Source organism: Micrasema longulum, unplaced genomic scaffold (genome assembly GCF_059751315.1).
Source record: "Micrasema longulum isolate JH-2025_06_02 unplaced genomic scaffold, ASM5975131v1 h1tg001383l, whole genome shotgun sequence".
Classification (NCBI taxonomy): domain Eukaryota; kingdom Metazoa; phylum Arthropoda; class Insecta; order Trichoptera; family Brachycentridae; genus Micrasema; species Micrasema longulum.
In genome coordinates, this window is record NW_028278569.1 from 55,540 (window position 1) to 77,603 (window position 22,064).

A 22,064-nucleotide genomic window follows, 5' to 3' on the forward strand; every position below is an offset into this window, starting at 1 on the left:
GAATAGTGACATTTTCGGGTTATATTTTTTATAATGTGGTTTGTTGTTTGTTCATCATTCTGCGAATGCGAATATAGACAAATACCTATATATTTTTTTATGTTTTGTCTTTTGACGTCTACTCTTATCTCTTATTAGATTATAAGCAGGTTAGTGTGCATTCAAAACATCGTAATTATTAAATTTTTTGCTGACTTTTGCCCGCTGCATTAACCTGTCACATTGTAGGCGGCCTCCGTGGTGTGTAGTCAAGACGCTTGACTTACACATGGAAGGTTCCGGTTTTGTTTCCTGGTAAGAGCACAAAAAATTAATGTGATTTTTCTCAAGCCTGGGTGTTCTGTGATGTAATTCACCATTGTAATTAAGCCTCCTCGCCTGTTGTGGTGCAAAAATAATTAAAAATTTAGCAATGCCCATATAAAATGTGTTAATAATAGGTAACTATAGATAATGTTTCTTTGCATCTACAAAAGTAATAAAAAATATTTTTTCAATTACAACCATTTAACATTATTTATCGGACGAAGTTGTAAAATAAAGAGCTTTTGTTTTTATCCAAGGAAAAACATGAAATGTTTGTGCTTTTGCTTTTGATTAAAACAATTGTACTTCGTGATACAGGTTTTATTTCATAAAAATCACTCAAAAACAATTTTACTTTCCTCCACAATTACACAACACCTATATTTAATTACTAGACATCATTTAAGGTTTGTAAAACTTTACAGAAACATATTTTTCAATTAATTGGCACAATCATATATGTATAAACAATTAACAAAAAAAGTAAGTGGAAAAATGTTTACAAGAACTGCAAACAGAAATACATCAAATTGACTTACAATTAAATCAAATTCACAAAAATGGCATACAATAATTGCAACAATGAACAATGTTCAGTAGAATGTAAGAGAAAGCAATAAAATATAGTTTAAATATTGAATATTTTAATTCATAAGATAATGAGACCAAAAACATATACTAGAATTTATAGTTTTTTTTAATAATTATCAAACGTTGGGTACACATTATCCAAATAATTTCTCAGGGAACTCAAATAGCACAGTGTTTAACAATTTTATTATTTGATTACTACAGTTGGTTTTACAAAGAGCCTCGTGATTACATTCCAAAATTGCTATTACATAAGTATTATCAGTCATATTATTGAGCTTGCATATTATCTGTCACATTATAATTTTAATAGCCTCAAACAGCACCTTAAAATAGAATCTTTTTAGTTTCACTTTTACAAAAAATATCAAACCAAGATATTATATTTATAACATAAACAAGTTTTTTATAATAAATCCTCAAAGCTACATAAACACCTTATTAAGAAATTCATATTGATTATCAAATCATTTTTTCCTTTTTAAAATAAGACCTAAATTAAAATTGTTTTTTTGAAAAACTATCACAAATTTTTACAAGTCACTTTTAAAATATAGTTTTTTTCACTTTCATAATTTACAATTCCAAAGATTCCACTCTCAACATTTTTAGTCAGCAAAATTAGATTTGTCTTTAGCACTATGCACACTTTAAGAGATCCTTATTTTCCACAACAAACACACAAATGTCACCTTCACTTTTAGCAAGTCCCTGGAGTCTTTCTATATTCAGCTTTTTCTTCTGTTTAATTTATACCTGAAACATAAAATTCAACATCATCAAGAATCACCGCTTAACCAAAGTTAATATTTATGTGAATTTTTCTAATACAGATGAGTGCATTTCATGGACTACCTATTATTGACATAAAATACAGTAGGTTTTTTTTCTTAATTGGAGAAATTCACCAAGTAATTATACTAAAAAGTAAATACATAATAATATGAAAATCACATTTTACCAAATATGTTTGTATTATCATAGTAATACAACAAGAGTGATACTTTTAAATCCACAAATTTGGAATAACCAGCCATCACAATAATTTCAAAAACTTGTCTTTGAAACTTTGCGAAGATGTCGCGAAAGTGATGAAACCAGTCAATGGTTATTTTTAATTTGTGAATTAAAGTTATTTCATTTAATTTTTATTAGGAAAAACAACAAATGTTACATAATAAAATATAGAAAATAGTACATGTGTCCAATTAAAGTTTTTTACAAATATGATAGAACATGTAAGTCACATTTGGTAAATTGTTCAGAAGAGCAGTTTGAAGTTTTAAAACTGTTTCAAATGTATATCTCGAAGTAAAAACACAATTTATTGCTGTTTTATTGATAAGAATATTTAAGAAAACAACATTCAAAATATGGATTATCAAATAACTATGCGACTCCAATATTTTTTGTTCTAACCGTCCGGCCCGCACCCTAATTAAAAAAGTAATGTAGAATATTGAATGATAAACAACGTATTTGCAAAACTTTCTTTGGGCAAAAACATTAAATTACGTGCCATTAATAAAAACATTAATTATTTATGAAAATAACAGGTAAATATAAAGTTAATGACATGATATTAATAGCGATAAAACAGTTATTGAAAGTAAATAATATGTGAATGAAAGCAAAGTAAAATAATTAAATTAATGGCAAAAGAAATGACACGGTTAATTATGACGATAAGACTTATACCCATATACAGAGACAAAACTCAAGGTGAGGAAAGTACATTCTAATTTCAAATGCAGAAAATAACCCGAAGGTGAAGACAATAGAATGTACTTTCCTTGCCTTAAGGTTTGTCTCTGCATACGGTTATTAATCTTGTGCAAAATCCCTCACTGCGTCAGAGGTAGTTTGTTATAAAAATTATGGAATTTATTTGGTGTCCACTGCTTTAATACCAGCAAACCGTTAAATTTTGTTGAAAGCATGAGTATTATTACTGCACTACCGGTGTTTTAGAACAAGCTATTTAAGTAGTGGTATACTGGAGGACTACAATGTTTTAGCATTAATAGAATCTGAATACCTTTACGAACAAAACGTCATTCATAACTGAATTTTGCAAATTATGTGACTTTCAGCTTTAAGGTACGTCATATATTAAATGAGAAAAGAAAAGATGAGCACTGTAAGAAGGTTGGGGATGAGGAAAAAAGCAGAGGAGAGAGATTTTTATAATATAGTTGACCAATTTTAAATCTACTTACGACAATAAAGCATTTTAAAGGGTACATAAATTAATTACACACTGACAAATGAAATATTATTACTCGTCTTTTATTTCTATAATAAATTATAATGAACTTCTACCAAGAATTTTCACTAACAAACTTAAATATTTTTATATTTGTTTTGTTCAAAAGATGTAAAGGAAATATATTAATATGAATAAAATGAATAAGGCTGAAACAACCCACAAGCGGGGTCAAGGGTGGAGTACAATAACCGAGTAATAATAATTTTCATTAATTTTTGTTATATAAATTGACAATATATTTTTAAATAGATACAGAAATAAAATACTTTTACACAACAATGTTTTGAGCATGTCCAAATGTTTGCAGACACGCTGGATTTCCTGGAGTTATTTAGATCTCTTCGATTAGAGTTATTAGACAGGTCATAAGCCCTATAAATGCCTAGACGTCCATATTTCCTTCTCAAAAATGTTTTCCCTCTTTGTTGCAACAAATTTAGATATTTTCACACAATTTAATAAAATCCAATTTACGCTTCACCCAAATACTTCAATTTTGAAAATCATTTTAGAGTTGTAAATAGTAACTCAATATCAGAAAATGGGAATCAAGTTGTGGTAGAATCCATGACACCAGCCACGAAGCCAAAACCCGCTTCACAATTGATTTATTTACAATTTTTTTGTTTACATTTGTTACATTTTTTATAACACTATAAAAACAAAAAATCCCATATTCGCATGGCCTGTGCGTGGGGATACTTAATTTAGAACACATTATGAAATCTATGGTGTAGATGCATATATAAATGAAATAAAGTTTCATATTACTTTTGGATAACAAATACTTACTGAAGAGTGTCTAAATGAATTAGGAGTTTCTTCTTCATTAACCAGCATGTGACGGCTCCCATATTTTTTCCTGAAAACAAATAAATTGTTTTTTTAAACGCAATACTCGATAAAAATCTGTCTTTCGATTAATCATTAGAGATAAACAAGCGAAAAAAAACATTCAAATAGCTGATTTGAAATAGAGGTATTGAATTGTTATAAAGAACACTCATAGGAAGTCAGTATATCGATTATATTAACACAAAATTTTGAGTGTTTTTATTGAAATCATGATTTGAGTTATTTCTGCTTTAAGACAGTTGCTAAGATACAAATGTAATTTAAACACACTTGTGAATTTTAAAAATAAAGTAGGTAAAATACCAGATTCAAATTGTCTATGCTTGTATTAAAGGCTTCGGTGACTGGTACCATTTGTGTTTCCTTAGTTAACACAGATGTCAGTACAGTTGTGTATATAAATGTTGCTGACTGCGATATAAATATTTTTAAACATATTTTTAGACATAATATTATGTCAATTATATAATATTAAGAGAAAAACAAACATTATCTAAAACACCAGTAATTTTTAAAACCGCATGGAAAGTATCAACTGAAATATCGAGGATTAAAATGAAAATGATGAATTAACACTATAAACTAAATGAATCGATCCATGTTAAAAGAGCACAAGTCTCCATTTTGGTGATTTCGACATTTTTATGTAAGATTATTTTAAAAATACATATCTTTTAGTCCTCATTCTATATCTAACAAAAAGGCTCTAATCTAACAAATAACTTGTAGAAAATTGTTACAGCGATTTGAGTTCCATATTAAAAGAAGACTAGTCCATTGACAAGCTCCCTTTTATCATGGAATAAGAATAAAACATTTTATTTAGTGGCAATACGACAGCTGTATGTTTAGTAGTTTTACCTTAAAAATCCAACGTGACACACTGAGGATATTTAAGTAAATTCAACATGGATAAAGAGGAGAATCCGACGAGAATGCGAAAACAAAATTCTGCTTACTTAGACCGTCGAATGTGATCACGATGTTGACGAGATGGTAGAAAATAAATTAGAATTATAAATCATTCTAACTGAAGGAAGTAGACTTAATATTGTAACCACCCAATAGTAATACTTTTCCACGGAAAAAATAATAAAAAATGATTTCAATTTTTTTGTTTTATAAAATATTTAGATGCTAAAAGAGAACAAGTCCGTGGATTAACAAAAATTGTAATGAAAAAATTTACCAACAAAATATTATTTTGAATAAACTTTTATATCAGTATTACTTATTTATACCATTTTTTTTTTAATTTGACAACTTCCTTTAAAAAAATAAGAGACTGTTTTTGTCGATTTTCTCAAATTTTGAGTCTATGGACTTGGTCCCCTTTAACATGGATCGAAAACCATTTACTATAACGTAATAATATTAAGTTAGATTTAGTATTTTAGTATAAAACTATTTTCGTATTCAATAAACAACATTCAATTGAAAAAAGTCACAGAGATTCGAGATCTTGGTGTCATATTTGGCGAAAAACTTGAATTAAAAAGCCACATCAACCACATTACTTCTAAAAGTATGAAAACTTTGGTTTTCATTCTTAGAACCATAAAGGATTTTGAATCAGTTAAAATAACGAAACTCTTGGTTAAAAGCCAATTAGAGTACAACTCTACTATATGGTCCCCTTTTTAGAAAATTCACGTAAATTATTTATTTATTTATGCTTTATTAAGTTAGTTCATAACATTTTAAGAACTTATATAAACTTTTAATAATACTACAATTTTTTTATAAAAATTTCTCAATTACATATTTTTTCAAATTAATTTTAAATATTTCATTTTTTTCTATTTCTTTTATTTCTTCAGGTAACTCATTGTACAGCTTCAATTCCTTGTACAATGAGTTTTGAGATTCTGTTTTTTTCCTCATTGGTAATCTTATCTTTTTTTTACCCCTTGTTTCATATGTATGAGATTGTTGGTTAAATTTTATTTTATTCATCCCCTTAATTATTTTATGTATAAAAATTGCCACATTATATTTAATCTGTTGCTTTACTGTGAGCAAGCCAATTTCTTTGTGCATTTTTTCTACATTAGAATATATATATATTTTTTGTATAATCCTCATTGCCTTCTTTTGAAGAATTTGTATATTTTGAATTTCTCCTTCATTACATAAAAAAGAATGGAAGAACAGTAATTTATGTGTGGACATATTATTGTTTTATATATAAGAATACTACTGTTTAAATCTATTACATTTCGTAATCTTCCCATAAATGTTTTTTTTTTTTTTTTTGTTACATATTGAGTATGTTTTTTAAAATTTAAATATCTATCCAAGTAGACCCCGAGATACTTTATTTCATCCATATAATTTATATTCATTTTATCAATATTGATTTTGTAACCCTGAGGTATTATTTATTAATATTATTTATTAATAATTAATTTATTAATAATGTTGAAAGAGTCCAATGAAAATTTTTAAGATTCATTAATTTCAAACTGCATATTCCTATAGAACAAATTAACTGCATGTCTTTGTTATTTTTTTTTAATATGCCTACTCTGGAGGATCGCAGGACAATAATTGACCTAATATTTTTATATAAAATCATTAATTCTAAATTCGATTGTTGCGAACTCCTGGATTTAAAGATATTAATATACCAACACGCAGAACTAGACAAAATACTCTATATTATTGTCACCCTTCTCAAACTAAAGCTAGGGTTTCCTAGGACAGCGGTGCCCGTATCTTAACGGCCGTAGTGAACGGTGATGCGGTGGAAAGCCGTCGTAGTGGTGACTAGAGAGTGGTTTTATTTTTTAACGGTGTTATCAACACCATTTTTATAGAATACCACTCTCTAGTCACCGTTACGACGGCTGTCAACCGCGTTAATGTTCACTACGGCCGTTAAAATACGGGCACCGCTGTCCTAGGAAACCCGAGCTTTACTATCTTTGTCACTCACCTATACCGCGTATACACAGACACAGACTAGGAAATGAATGTACCTACCTCTCATATCGACATTTTTAACTCGAGTCTCCGTGAATTCAAATCATCTCTTTATAAATATTTTATGATGTTCTATAGTAACGATTAACGAATTATTTGCAAAAGCTACTTATGGTGTTAACTCATTTTATATTTAAATATACCGTCTTTTTTTATATCTTTTGTATGCTGACATACATACATGAATATCTTATTTATTGTTCTTTTTCTTTTTATACCTATGTTTAAATATTGTTTTTATTTTATTTTTTGTATATCTTACTAACTAATGAGTTATTGTTATATTTTATATTGTAAAAGGCACTTGTGCCGTATAAAAAATAAATTAATTAAACAGCATTTATCAATATTATTCCTAACCGATTACCTTTTTTTCCCACCCTTTCCATGGCTCAGCAGATTGATAAAAATAGTCATTTTGGATTTAGATCAAAATAAACAACATTTTGAAATTTTGAAACAAAGTAAATAATTCATAGTAATTTTTTTATAATTCAGTGCACCAATTTTGAAAAACATCATCATTGCATCAAAGGTAGGTCCATTCCTGTGTTCCTTTATTTGATTAAAATACTCCAACTTTATACTAAATTAAATGATATTCGTTTTTACATTATACAATCTGCTTATCGTTAACATTTAGAGACGTCGCTTCGCATCATTCCAACAGAAGCAATATTTACTGATGATTAAACTCTTAATTCTATACGGATAGTTCGGTAAACATCTAAGGTAAGTGATTGAAATCTTAAATTTAAATTTCGAAGATCGCATGAGAAATAAATGCAGGAACTCACGTAAAAACTCGCAAAAAATCATTTTCTGTCATGCTCCGTGCGCCTGTTGCAGACATTTGATTAAAATATTCTTTCGTAATCCTTGATAAAATAAATGAAATATATTCTTAATCCATTAAAACCGCTTCAAACTCATTCAACTTTCACTGTAATTCAATCAAAATTTGGAAATAGAAACGCTAGAGTCGTCTGTCCCCATACAAATTTATATTGGAGTTTTGACACACGACCGGCAATGGCGCGAGCGGATTTTTTAAAAACAATATGTTCATTTATTTGTCAGTTCAGAAATATACTTTGAATTGAACGCACGTCGGTTTGAATAGGGAATTATCACATACTACGAGTACCGATAAAAACATGGAAAATGGATTAAGAAAAAATAATTGTATTACCAAAATCAACATGGAAAATACATAACTCATACATAATGTTAAAAATGAAATTGTTAAAAAATTGTCTTTACAAAAACGTGACATGTTTGACCTTGACAATTGTGACGTCAAGATTCGTGACGATGTTCTATTTAAATTTAAACGGTCACAAAGTCCAAAATTAATCGAATCGTGACGTATTAGAGGCGTGGCTAATGCAATGAACCGTTTTCGTGGGAATTAAAAAATATTTTTTATGCCACTAATAAATCCAAAAAAATATGTATTTTTTTACTCGACAGTATTTCATAGACCCTTAATAATTTAAAATTGTAAAAAAAATGGTATATTCCCATTGTTTTTTTTAATGTGGCGGGACTGTGTCCACTCCGGAAGGTAGACGAAGCAAAGGCAGACCAAAATTAAGATGGCTGGATAATGTGGAAAGTGACATTAGAGCAATTGGCCTGACAAACTGGAGAAGAGCCGCAGGGTGCAGGGAGGAATGGAGACATATTCTGGAGGAGGCCAGGACCCACAACGGGCTGTAGCGCCACTGATGATGATGCGGGACTGCGTAAGTACATAAAATACCTAGCGTTGAGCCGGCTAGTTTGTGTCTTGGGCCTTGAACAACAGTCTACAATACGTATGCGATGCTACAAAACAGGCTGTACTTTTTGCAGTTAAACTTATAAATAGATACTTGAATATACATACGCATACAAGAATGACATTTGAAAACATGCACACATTTGTTATAAAAGGGATCTGTTGAATAAAAGTAGATCGGAGCAAGTGATTTATTATTATTAAATTATACTCCTATTTATGTAATTGGCTTCCAGTTTATAGTCGCATAAATCATGAATTATTCCAGTCATCTTTGAACATACAACGGGCATGATTATTAGGCTTGTAAATTAAATTTATTCCATTTGAATTGGAACGATTTATGAAGATATCATTTGTCGCCCACTTCTGTATTATTGCAATTAAATACAGCAACATAATTGTCGTGATAAAGTATTAAATCAAAAATAAATTCGGAGATGTTTTCCTTTAAATCGTTATTATTTTTGTCAAAAGAAAAAATCATAATTCTTAGTCAAAGTAAAAAAAAAAATGGTTTATGTCTTGTGCCAATATCTTTGACTTTCCTTCAATTTTATTTTTTATAAACAATGGTTTTGGATTTTTCTCTTGATGGTAAAAAATCTCAACCAAAAATCCTAAAAAAATAAAATTGAGTGGAGATAAGTCCACCTCATAGTGTAGTGGTTAACGCGATCGTTAACATTAACATATTTTTTTTGCACCACAACAGGCCAGGAGGCCTAATTACAGTGGTGAATTACATCACAGAGCGCCCAGGCTTGAGAAAAATCACATTTTAATTTTTGTGTTCTCACCGGGAATCGAACCCGGAACCTTCCGTGCGTGAGTCAAGCGTCTTGACCACTACACCACGGAGGCCGCCAACCATGTATCGTCAACCATGCCTGAGGTCCTATGTTCGATTCCTGATAGGGTGGATATGAGATATTGGTTTTAAAAGTGGTTTTATGTAACAATATTCTGGACTAAAGCCTAAAGCGTAATACTTATCACCTTACCTTCCATGCAAAAAAAAAAATCAATCTACGCTGCAAATGTAATTCCAATACACTGCCTTATGCGCCACTGGGTGCGGATGAGGAAATGATGAAGACGATATTTTTATGATTCTTTTAGAACCATTTTAGACAACCTCAATGTTTTTTTGTTTATTTTGGTTTATTTCACATACTTTCGGGGTGAAAAATAATCGGTTATAAAGCAAAGTTCACACGATAATCATGTTGTCATGTCCCAGCTCTGTGAAGAGCCTAGACCGCGCAGGACATGACAGTGGGACAATACAACAAAAGCGGAACGTAGCGAAAATGGATATACGACGACGCGCACGGTGGTGGGGAAAAGCCTTATTATCCTGCGGAAATAGCATGCCCGATGTTACGCCTAAAGATCAGATGTAGAAACAGTGATAATAGGAAAATATCACATACTACGAATACTGATTAAATATATATGAAATAGATTTAGAATAATTAATTGTATTTTCAAAATTAATATGGATGCTGTGTAGAAATGTTTTCATACATAAGTGTAAAAAATAAATACGTCCGTAGGAGAACGCGACGTGTTTGGCTTTGGTTGTTGTGACGTCAAGATTCGTGATATTGTTCTACACAAATTTCAATGGCAAGAAACAAATAAAATGAATCGTGACATATTAGGGGCGTGGCCAATGAAATGACTTGCGGGAATAAAAAATTACAAATTTAAAGGTATTTTTTATGCTACTAATACTTGGCATTTTTTTTTTTTTTTAACTGGATAGTATTTTTCTCATCATATTTTTCTCTCTCTGATGGCGCTACAGCCTATGTCGAGCTTTGGCCTCCTGCAACTTTCGCCTCCAACTCTGTCTGTCCTCAGCTGCCGTCTTCCAATTTGCCACCTGGAGAAACTGCGCTGCATTCTTTCTCACTTCATCCTCCCATCTCAGCCTGGGTCTTTCCACTAATCTCCTTCTACCCGGGTGTCCGCTCATTAATCTTTTAGGGACACGTGAATCAGGCATTCGCTGTACGTGTCCGGCCCATCTTAATCTAAGCAACTTTATATGTGCCGAGATTTATTCTCTCTCACTGGTCCGCAGATTCTTCGGAGTACTTTTCTTTCAAAAGTGTCAAGAATTTCATTCATCTTTACTGTCAGTGTTAGCGCCTCATACCCATATGCCAATACAGTACGTATAATTGTTTATATATGGTAATTTTGGGTTTTCTGTGGACGTTACGTGATTTGAACTTTAGCAGCAAAGCAAATTATGTTTTGTTGGGTGCTGTGATTCTTTTTCTTATTTCTGCTGGATCATTATTTTTATCTGTTATACTAGAGCCCAGTTAGGCGAATTTCTCGATCACTTTGAAGGAGTAATTATCTTTGTATTGGACACAGCGTCTTACTCTGTGCGATGGGTTTCTGCTCTGTATCATCATTTTTGTTTTCTCAACATTGACTTGCAGTCCCACGTCTCGTGCAGCTGTATCCAAGGGATCAAATACCTCTTTAATGTCTGTTATTGATCTACCGACAATGTTGATATCATCCGCATATCCGACAAGTTGGCTACTCTTATAACAAATATTGGAGCTAGTGTCCATCAGAGTTCTTCTTATAACATGTTCAAGCACGATATTGAAAAGAGATGGGGCCAGGCCATCTCCCTGTTTTAATCCCTGGGATACTGCAAATTCTTCCATTAGTTTTCCATCTATTTTGACCTGACATCTTGAGTCTGACATGGTTGATTTGACAAGTCTAATCAGTTTTGGGGGGATTTAAAATTGTAGCATTATATTGTATAGACACTCCCGATCTATGCTATCATATGCTTATTTGAAGTCTATGAATAGTTGGTGTATATCTATATCAATCTCCCATCATTTTGCCAAAATTAGTCTAACGGTGAATAGTTTATCTGTTGTGGATCTACCAGCTCGGAAACCTGCTTGATACTCTCCCAGTATATTTTCTGCGTATGATTCAATGCTTTATTTTAATATTGTGATGAAGATTTTCATAGACCTTTATTACTTTGAAAATGTAAAAAAAGTGATATTTCCCTATTATAAATAGAAAATGGTAGATAGTAAACTTTTGTGGTCGAAGCAAGGAAAAAACATTTTAGAGTAGGTAACACCTAAGTATTTGATTTTTCTGTTGATTATCTAATAATCATCATCCACTTTTACACCAAGTGGTGCATAGGGCACTGCAGTAGTAAACCAAATGCAGCGTAGTTCAATCATTTGTTACATAAAGATTAGCAGGTGATCAGTCTTTCGCTTCATGTGGCAGTCCCGGAGCAATGAAATTGTAAAAACGTTAAAAAAACCTTTAAAACCAATATTTCACATCCACCCTACCAGGAATCAAATCCAGGATCTCAAGAATGGTAGGCGAATGCGCCAACCACTATACAAGGAGGCGGACTTATCTCTACTCGATTTTCTTTTCAGGACTTCTACCCGAGAGCAGCTATCGAGTCGAAAGTACTCGTCTAGGGTTCTGGTTCTATTTCACTCACAGAACTGTTTTCTTAATCCGCCCAGACACAGATAAATGGTAGGTAGATTTTTTCCCGGAATATGAGAAATACTGAATTAAAATTGTACGTTTATGGTCGGTAATTTTAGTACATTATTGTGGGTGCGACACTGCAGACCGGTAGCGTTGTATCGCCTAATAAAATATGCATACTTTCAATAGGCAGGTACCAATACCTACAATTTTATTTATGTACACACATTGGTACGTGCTCATATTTTTATGCAAATTTAAAATGCCATGTATGAGCTATTATTATCCAAATTCATACCCGTGTTTAGGTTCATATCGTGATATAATATCTTCTAATAAAGGTAACTCAACTTATGATTATGCAAGCATGAGAGATTTTCATGATACAGTCGCGTAGTACGGATAAATTCAATCTTTTTTGTTTAATAATATTAGAAAAGCTCAGCTAAAAAGCGATTTTGATTTTCTTTTATTTTCCGAGAGTCATCGTGATCTTAACTTTTCTATACCATGTATTATCGATGATACCGATGTAACGGTTTTGTCCTGTACCTACGGATAAATTCAACTCGAATGTTGCGTTTTTTTAAATGCAAAAAGATGGATAATGTTCATCGAGGTCTTTTTATGATCTTATTATAGCGTCACAAAATAGCTGCACTCTTCAGAGTACTACTGCCGTAATGTTCTGATTTACGACGATGGCCCTTTTAGACCCAAGCCACAGAATTTATTGGGCCTTTTGTGTGACAATGCGGTACCCAATTCGCTATAATGTGCGAATGGGAGGTAAGAAAAATAAAAGATTGTTGTTAATATAAAATATTTAACAGATGTCATTAAATTTTGGGATTTCCCTTTTTTTTCAATATACCTACGCAATCGTTGATTCTAAAAAAAAAGTACTATGATAGACCGAATAAAGAGAATATGATTTTTAATTAGACTAGGCAGTAATGTGACAGTGTGTATTGTGAGTTTTTGAATTGCCTTGCCTTTAAATGATTATGTTTTGATTCTTATCCATAATTTTAAAAGCATTAAAAAGAATACAAAGTCTCAGTCAGCTCTAAAAATAGCTAACTGGTTTAAAATCTAGACTCACAAAATATGCACCTAACATAATGTCTACCTATTTGTACCTTTATACGAGTATTGCAAGCCGTCGCAAGCAGTTTAAGTTGGGCGCAAGTCTAAAGACACGATACTAGTTTTTCTCGTTTTCTCAAGCAAAAAAATCTCACATGTTTCTCTCTACTCGGTGACTTAATAAAATACAGGAAATCAGGAACCGAACGAATATAACTGATCTGATGAACTCGGCTACGAGTATTACAAATAAGGGAATCGGAATCCAATTAACGCACTGCTGGCCACAAAAAGAATCCAAAAAGACCGCTACTAAAAATTAATAAAACATAAATATGCAATTAAAATATAATCAAAATATTTTATGGATACAATACGGGTGACCTCCGTGGTGTAATCACTAAGATACTTGACTTGACCCATGCACGGAAGGTTCCGAGTTCGATTCTCGGTGAGAACACAAAAATTAAGGTGTTCTGTGCAAGCCTGGGTGTTCTGTGCTGTAATTCTCCACTGAATTTGGGCCTCTTGGTCTATTGTGGTGCAAAAAAATACAAATATATTTATCTCATCATAACAGGTCAATGGGCCCAATTGTAATGGTTTGGTGCTGTGGTAGTGTTGCGAACTCACGGATTAGAGATCCGAGATTCGAATCCCGGTCTACCACAATTTGATTCCCATTTTCTCGAGCTATTTATAACTAGTTGACACATTTTAAGGTGGTGTTATTTTACCGGGAACCGAGCCTTCTTATTTGGTAAGACTCATTACGCCACGTGCCGCCTTATGTCTCATTTATGCATAATAAATTATTCGTTAGATAAATCTATAACAAAAATATTTATTTGTCTAGTAGGTAGGTGCAAACTCTTGACATTGAGTTTAGTGCAATCAAATAGTAATCCATGCCTCAAAAAAATATTTTTTAAAGTTATACGCATTATGTTTAAAACTACTGTTTTTTCATTAAATATTTTAGTGATTTTAATTTAAAATAATATTATTTACGGTTTTTTTCTCTTTTTGTATGCAAATAATGATCACGTTTAATACTCAAAGAAAGAAAATAATCCAAGTGAAACCGGTGATTTGTTTGTTTTATTTTGTTGTATAGATTATATGTACATATCAATAATTATTTTCTTAATTACAAACATAAAAAAACCGTATACAAATCATAAATACACTTCTTGTGTATAGCACTGATTAATTAACAATGCGTTTCGTCTGCGTCTGGTAGACAAAAGATATTGAAGTATCCAACGAAGTAGGAAGTAATTATTATCGGAGTCAAGTTCAAGAAACTCTGTCTTCCAACTCCCAATGCAACAATAAATAATTATTGCAACAAACACGATCTTTAGAGTACAATTACCTTCGGCCGACGCGCGACGGACACTAAATACTATGGCCTACATATTAACCTGCAGGAATAAACATAAATAATATTATATAAAAAGTAGGAAGTTTAAGTTTTAATACTTAATTAATTAGGTACTCTGTATGGTCACATCCAAAAAAAAATATACCGCTTCTTTATAAGTAATCACGAATTTAATAAAAGCAGATAAATTACGAGTTTCAGTACAAGTTTACAAGTAAAGGTGTTTTAGATATAATGCAGGTATAAAATTAATATACATACATTTTTTTTCGGTATGCGTTATCTGCTCATTTTTCTTCCCTTGTCAACTTTGTTGCTACGTAAAATTTTAATTTGTGAACGTATCTTAATAAAGGCTGTTTACACATGGATACTGCAATATTGTTTTGTCCCAGGACTCAACAATGTCCACGTGCAAATATCAATTTGTAAGACAAAAGTGTCACGGAGATAGACGGGCAGGCTATCTCCGCGGAACAATGATTACCTCCACCACCGCGCGTGGTCGCACTGTCCTCGTGCGAACGCGCACGGACATGACCTTTTTAAAATAGCGATTTGCCTGACGCGTGCGGGTCGCTCTATCGTCGCGTATTTTTTCTGCCGAAAATGGAGACTGAATTTTTTTTGTTTTTATTATTTAATGTTCGTTCTTTAACAATTCCAATACATCTTGGAATAAAATAAATAGTATTTTTCGCAACGCTCACGTGTAAACTGCGACCGAATTTTCGTATTGTCCCAGCGTTCTGTCCCGCGCGGTGGAGGCTGTTCTCGGAGCTGGGGCAATACAATATTGTCATATCTATTATATAGTCTACGTGTAAATGATAATTTACAAAAAACAATCTACTAAAAATAATGACGTATAATATTTTGATAACTGCCAGTTAGTGTCGATTTCATGAGTCACACATAAATGAATACAAACTAAGGTTTCATGTTTATCATGATTTGTAGTTAGTAAATAGTTGAGGGCAACGCAATATTTACTCTATTTTAGATGTAGCTGGTATCTGGTATAGGAGTAACGAGTCTATTTATTATACGCCACTGAGTAAAAACAATTTACAGGGACGATAGGATTTTTATAGCCCATAGCGGCTATAATTAAATTTCAAAATTTGACATCGGCTATCAGTTTTCATGAGTAAGATTTGGAAATTGTTCAAATATTCTATCAAAATTCGAAATGTTTTGTTGCTACTAAAGAGCATTTCGTGAAGGAAATGCCGATTTTCATAAAATCAGCGTCTTCTTAGATGAGGCTCATTTTTGTTTAAACGGCTACGTCAACATGCAAAATTACCGCTATTGGTGTGAGGCAAACCCTCAAGTGATTGATGAGGCTCCATTACATAAAAAAAAACCACTATCTGGTGTGAATGGTATGGTGGCATTATCGGGCCATATTTTTTCAAAAATGAGTAAAGACATACCGTTACTGTAAATAGTGAGCGCTACTGTGTTGAAGAATTGAAGAAATTGATGAGGACGATATTCCTTTTTTAACAAGACGGTGCTTGCCATACAGCGAGCGTTACAGCGTTATTGCCTGAAAATTTTGGTGAATCGGTTATTTCACGAATTGGTCCTTACAACTGACCACCAAGATCTTGTGATTTAACACCACTAGACTATTTTCTGTGGGGATATGTTAAATCACAGGTTTACACTGACAAACCCAGGACTCTTGATGAACTCGAAGCTAACATTCGCCGCACTATAGTCGCCATTCCACCCGGAATGCTGCACAGAGTCGTCGAGAATTGGCTTCACCGGATCAATCGGCGCAAGAAAAGTGGTTATTAAAATGATATTTTGTTTAAATCATAAATGGCATACACGCACCATCTAATAAAACCATTCAGCAACTTTTTTGATTGAATTCACTGTGTTTACTTCAATTTTATCCAATCGTTCTTATTGGTAAACCCTATAGTTTGACAGAACCAGAAAAACTGGGCTAGCTTGTGATTAGTGATATCCCAAGGAGCTAACGGTATTAACTGGATGAATTAATAACAGGTGTGTACCTTTTACCTGCCTAGCTACTTCAGTTTTCAGCAATCATGATTATGCGGATTACGTGCATACTTCGATGATATTGTACATTGTACCCAATCTTATACAAAGTAAGGTAGTAGCTGCAACTTACTTGTTCGCGAAAGTAGTAATACCATTTAATAGGAACGTGTTTAATCGACTGTCATGTTGTCACGAGTTTTCACCACGAGTAGATATTATTTTTGTGCGTTCATTTATGGTATAGAATATTTCTCGTGTTATTGAACAGTGCGTTTTATTTTAATCATTATATTACGCATTTTATCATAATCACAGTGATCATTACCGTTGAGAATCAATGTTGGAATACAAAATTATAGTGATCATTACCGTTGGGAATCAATGTTGGAATACTAAATCGGGTGTTTCTCTGTCAATGCATTACTTTTATTGAAACGGTAGTCAGAGATAGTAAATAGTGTTTTTTATATCATTACAACCCCAATAAAAAAACACTTTTAAAAATGCCATACTTATATTATCAGATTATATTACACTCTATCATAAGGATGATGGAAATGTGAGCACAATAATACAAAACACAAATATAACAAAATAAAAACAAATAGTGTGCAATTTCAAAATAACGTATTTGTTACTATTAGTATATAACCACTTACCGACGTTTTATGTCTACCGGTTTCGAGACGTACCCGTCTTTTCGTCAGGACACTGATTACACCTTAATACACTTAGTTTTTTTATCATCACCGTAGTAAACATGTATAGTATTTATGAAAAAATACATAAATTACAATTATACCGCTTTGTCCATTTGTGCGGGGAAAAGTGGGATAAACTGCTATTAGACTATATTTTTATTTTGTAGCTAAACTGTTAATCCTATAATTAGAATATGTAATACAAATCTCGCATCATAAACGACACAATTAATCAACCATTCTTAACAATCTTAATAACCGATCTAACGCGTTAACATATTTGATACCCCCCTTTGCCCCCCTTTCCTACATCATTTTATACATACTTTTCATGCACTTTGATTGTGTCTGTGTCTGTGTCTGATTTTGACATGTCTGTTTAACTGTCCCTATAAATATAATACATTCAAACACAAAAACCCTGTATGACATAATATGGCGAACACCTTATGTATTATATATTTTGAATAATATAAGTAGGATACAAAATATATATTATGTTGTGTAATAACCTCAATATAAATTATCTTCCTGAGCTTGAAAATCTCGCTAGACTCAAAAATATACCTACTTTATGTATATAACTGTAAATTTTTTATACTCACTCAAGCGATTTCCTCCACAAGACCATGCCAACGTACGCAGCCGTTGCAACAGCCAATATAATAGCAGCTATCATAGTGGCCAGCTTCCCCGGCTGAATTCCAAGTCCACCCGCATCTCTAATGTCTTCTTTAATGGCATCCTTTTCCACTATCGCTCCAACTTTCTGCATCAATTCTGAATCCAATTTCACATTCACTGTGTCATCCGGGGCTTTGGCTGACCCATTTTTGGGTGTGACTTCTTCCGACAAAGACTTCTCGCCATTTTTGTACACCAACTTATCCTTTAGTTCTTTGGTCTGTTCGAATGATGGAGCGTGAAGCAGGTCGAATATTTCAGACTTTGACGCGTTGCTCGATTTATCAAGTAAAGAGTCCAATTGAGGAGATTTGTTTGAGACGATTTTGTACTTCGTGCTATCTTCTGGGAATACGAGGGGAGGTTGCTCTGCGCTTGAAGGCTTTTTGGAAGACGAATCGAGGTTGACACACTGAATATTTTCTGTAAAACCTAGTAAAATAATGCAAAAAATACATTAGAAATGGTATAGATATTAATAAAAATGAAACCCGATGATTTCAAGAGACCATATTTTGTCAATGCCCAAGATTGGTACCTAATGATTACTATAACCCAATATTGATGTTGCTATCGGAGTTCTAAGTTATATTTACGATGTCTCAATTAAACAGGAATGTTTTGAAATGTTATTCCGTTAATGTTGTAATATTAAAAGTAAATCAAATGCACTCACAAAACATTACTTAAAATGTATATTTAATCATTTTTTACTCGGTCCTATAGTACAAATTCAAAAACCTTTTCACGAAACCCTTTTCAGTTAATTATATAGTATTTATATTGTTTGTTTACTGTTTACAATATCAGGTACGTGCACCGTAAAGCAAAAATTTATATAAATTTCTTATTTAAAACAATTTATATATTATTTATCGTAAGCCGTAAGTAGGTACATGATACAATCTAGAACACTTCAAAAAGTAGTACAAGGTGACGATTCAGATATAAAGTAGCTGTTTTGAATGATGATATTGCGTTTTTTCCGCTAAAATATTTATTGTAAGTAAGTCATTGATTTATTATTAATCAATGTTTATAGTGAAACGTATTTGAAGATATTATCTTTTGTTTATGATTCACTTGTGAGTGATTCTGTGAATTCGGTCAAAAATCTAATTACGGGGAAAATGATGATAATTCACAACCTATGTTCTATGTATACCAAATCAATTAGACATATTATTGGTTTTCTTAATTTTAATTGTTGATACTTACTAAACAACTGTCTTTCATACTTATTAAACAACTGTCAGTTTTAAATTATCAAGTTTTGTTCGAAAATTCGATAGTACTTTGCTGAAATTTCAAACTAATATTACGATCATAGAATTAAGAATAGTCCAGAAACCGCATACGAGCATCAAACGGAAGGCGACTAAACTACTCATAAATGAGTAGTTTAGTCGCCTTTCATGTGTAATTAGCAAATGAATGTGTAAGTAGCAAATACATTACTTAAAAATTGAATTATTTTTCTATCTGTCAGATTGTCGAAGAAATCAAAATAGACATTTCGTTAGTGTTGCCAGGGTAGTAATTTTTTTTACCCTACTTTGCTCTTCTAATGAGATAACTAATGAAAATTGGATCTCGGATTAAACAACTCTGTGGAGGACATTTGGCCGACATTATCATTAAAACATAAAATATTATTTAACATGATATAAAAATATTAGTTTTATGTAAAATAAATTTTGTTTTATATTTTAAGTTCAAAGTTCATTAATTCAATTACTCTTATTAAATGACCCTTTACTTATCTACTCTGTTGTGTCAATCAATATTTCCGCGTGCACAATAAAATTTTAGAGAAATTAACAGATTGCTTTTTTAAACTTTACATTTGTGTTATGATTATATTTTTTCCCATCGTGCAACATTACGCGGCGACAACACGAATGCGCGCGGCGAAAGTAGGGCATAGTGGGGGAATTTTTGGACACAGTCCGATGTATTCAAATAAGATTCTACGCTCCTTCTGGACTATTTCTGATTCTATGATTACAATTTTTCGTTTGAAAAATCCCTAGTGATAAATTTGATATCTGATAAACTGGCATTATTTCGTACAAAAGTAATTTCTCCTTTATACTATTGTGCATACGGACTGCGTACATGAAAGTCAACATGATAGCGCCTCGAATCCCAGTCGTCCGGTGAATTTTTTAAATATTTCGAGTCAAACTTGTTGGAAATCGGATCCGGGTCTACGTGGTAGCCAAATATGCTTTACAATAGTACCTACCTAGAGTACCTAGTACTAAAAATATGTAATAAGCCAATTACATAGTAGAACTCTTATTTATTGAGTACCTAGCCTTTTTAATTTATTACCAAAAGAACTTAAATTTAACACAGCATGTAATAAGATCAAAATAAGAGAGTGGGTACGCGATCAATAGTGTATATATGAATGGTTATCAAACTAGCTTATGTGTAAATATTTTTATTTTATGTATATTTCTTTACTGAAAAGAGTTTATCTGTGTGTGTATATTACTGATCTTTCCGGTTGTTGATTACATATGTAAATTCATTGTTTTTATAAATTTTGGTTGCATCATATAAGTATTAATAAATCTTCATCAATAAGCCACAGAAAGTGGCTTGGTGGGATTTTAGTATTTTGTAAAAAAAAAAAAGTACAATATATGGGTATACTCGTGTGTACAAATTTTCGTACCAGAGGTAAAACTATTTCAAAAATTACCAGAGCCTAAATAAAGTTATGTATACACAATATTATTTTGGTATGTATATATATTTACATATTTATACACACAGGTCAGGTGACAGGTCATAAGCCCTGTAAACGCTCGAATATCCATAATCTTGAAACAAAAATTCTACCCATCTCTGTAGTGATATAAATGATATAAATAATAAAGTTATGTATTTTTGTATTTGAAATAATATTCTTTTACCGGTATGTTCCGTGTCGACAGAAACATTTTACGCTTATTTAATATTTGAATTACTACCTTCATGATTATCCATGTTAATTAATAGAAAAGCGCTTTTGTTTTTTTTTTTAGAAAAATTCAACAAAAACTTAAGAAAATAAAAACAATATTTTTTTCACAAAATTCAATGATTGTCAAATTCAATGAAACATTGAACGTAACTATGCTGCACGAGTAGGATAGCAATATTCTAAAAAATATATAGGGATAAAAGCGCGTGCTATAAGTTGTGCTTATTTTTAAGCCTTGACAAATGAAACAGTCGTGTTCTGAAACCGGTCAGAATATTACCTTTATTTTAGTGATTAAATTAATTCATACATTTTAAACCATTAAACGTGCATAAAATATCTTGCATTTGGAATTACAAAATTTTAAGTTTGGTTCTTTGCAACGTTGTACTCGATAATATCAAATAATTCATAATTGATACAACTTTCTATTTCCTTACAAAGTTATAGTATGGGGATAACTTGATAAGTTAATTGCTAGGTCTGGTATCAAAGCTATGAATAATAAAATTCAAATCATTTATTAGAAGTTATACCTGCAGGTGTCTTATCGCAATATTACATTGATGAATAATTTATTTTTCACAATTATGCCTATGTATATTACGCGTGGTACTTATACATTCTAGATATTATTTATTGGAGAAAAACATTATTTTATTTTTTATATTTAATGTAAATAGCTCTGCGGTCAAACCGGTAAACATTACAAAGTCGGTAAGTGGTTAAATAAGAATATTTACTAACATTAATCATTAAAATAGTATTACTTATGCATGGCTGACTTATAGAAAGCTGCATTAAAAAAAGGAACCTAAAAAAAGTTTAAAGTTTTTTAATTTTTTTTTTTTTTTTTTTTCCATACATATATTATTTACATGGAAATATAA

The 22,064-nt window shown here is 31.7% G+C and overlaps 1 protein-coding gene across 1 annotated transcript in view; it reads right to left on the minus strand.

Moving 5' to 3' along the window:
- Positions 1-612: 612 nt before the first annotated feature.
- The window catches only part of LOC148275579 (uncharacterized), a 28,414-nt gene continuing 6,962 nt past the window's right edge, over positions 613-22,064 (minus strand). Inside the window, exons 2-4 of the mRNA XM_088235499.1 lie at positions 18,119-18,629; positions 3,959-4,028; positions 613-1,653 (exon numbers count right to left, since the gene is read on the minus strand). Of these exons, the coding sequence (XP_088091625.1) occupies positions 1,648-1,653; positions 3,959-4,028; positions 18,119-18,629 (587 nt within the window). The 3' untranslated portion in view covers positions 613-1,647. The remainder of the gene's footprint in view (positions 1,654-3,958; positions 4,029-18,118; positions 18,630-22,064) is intronic.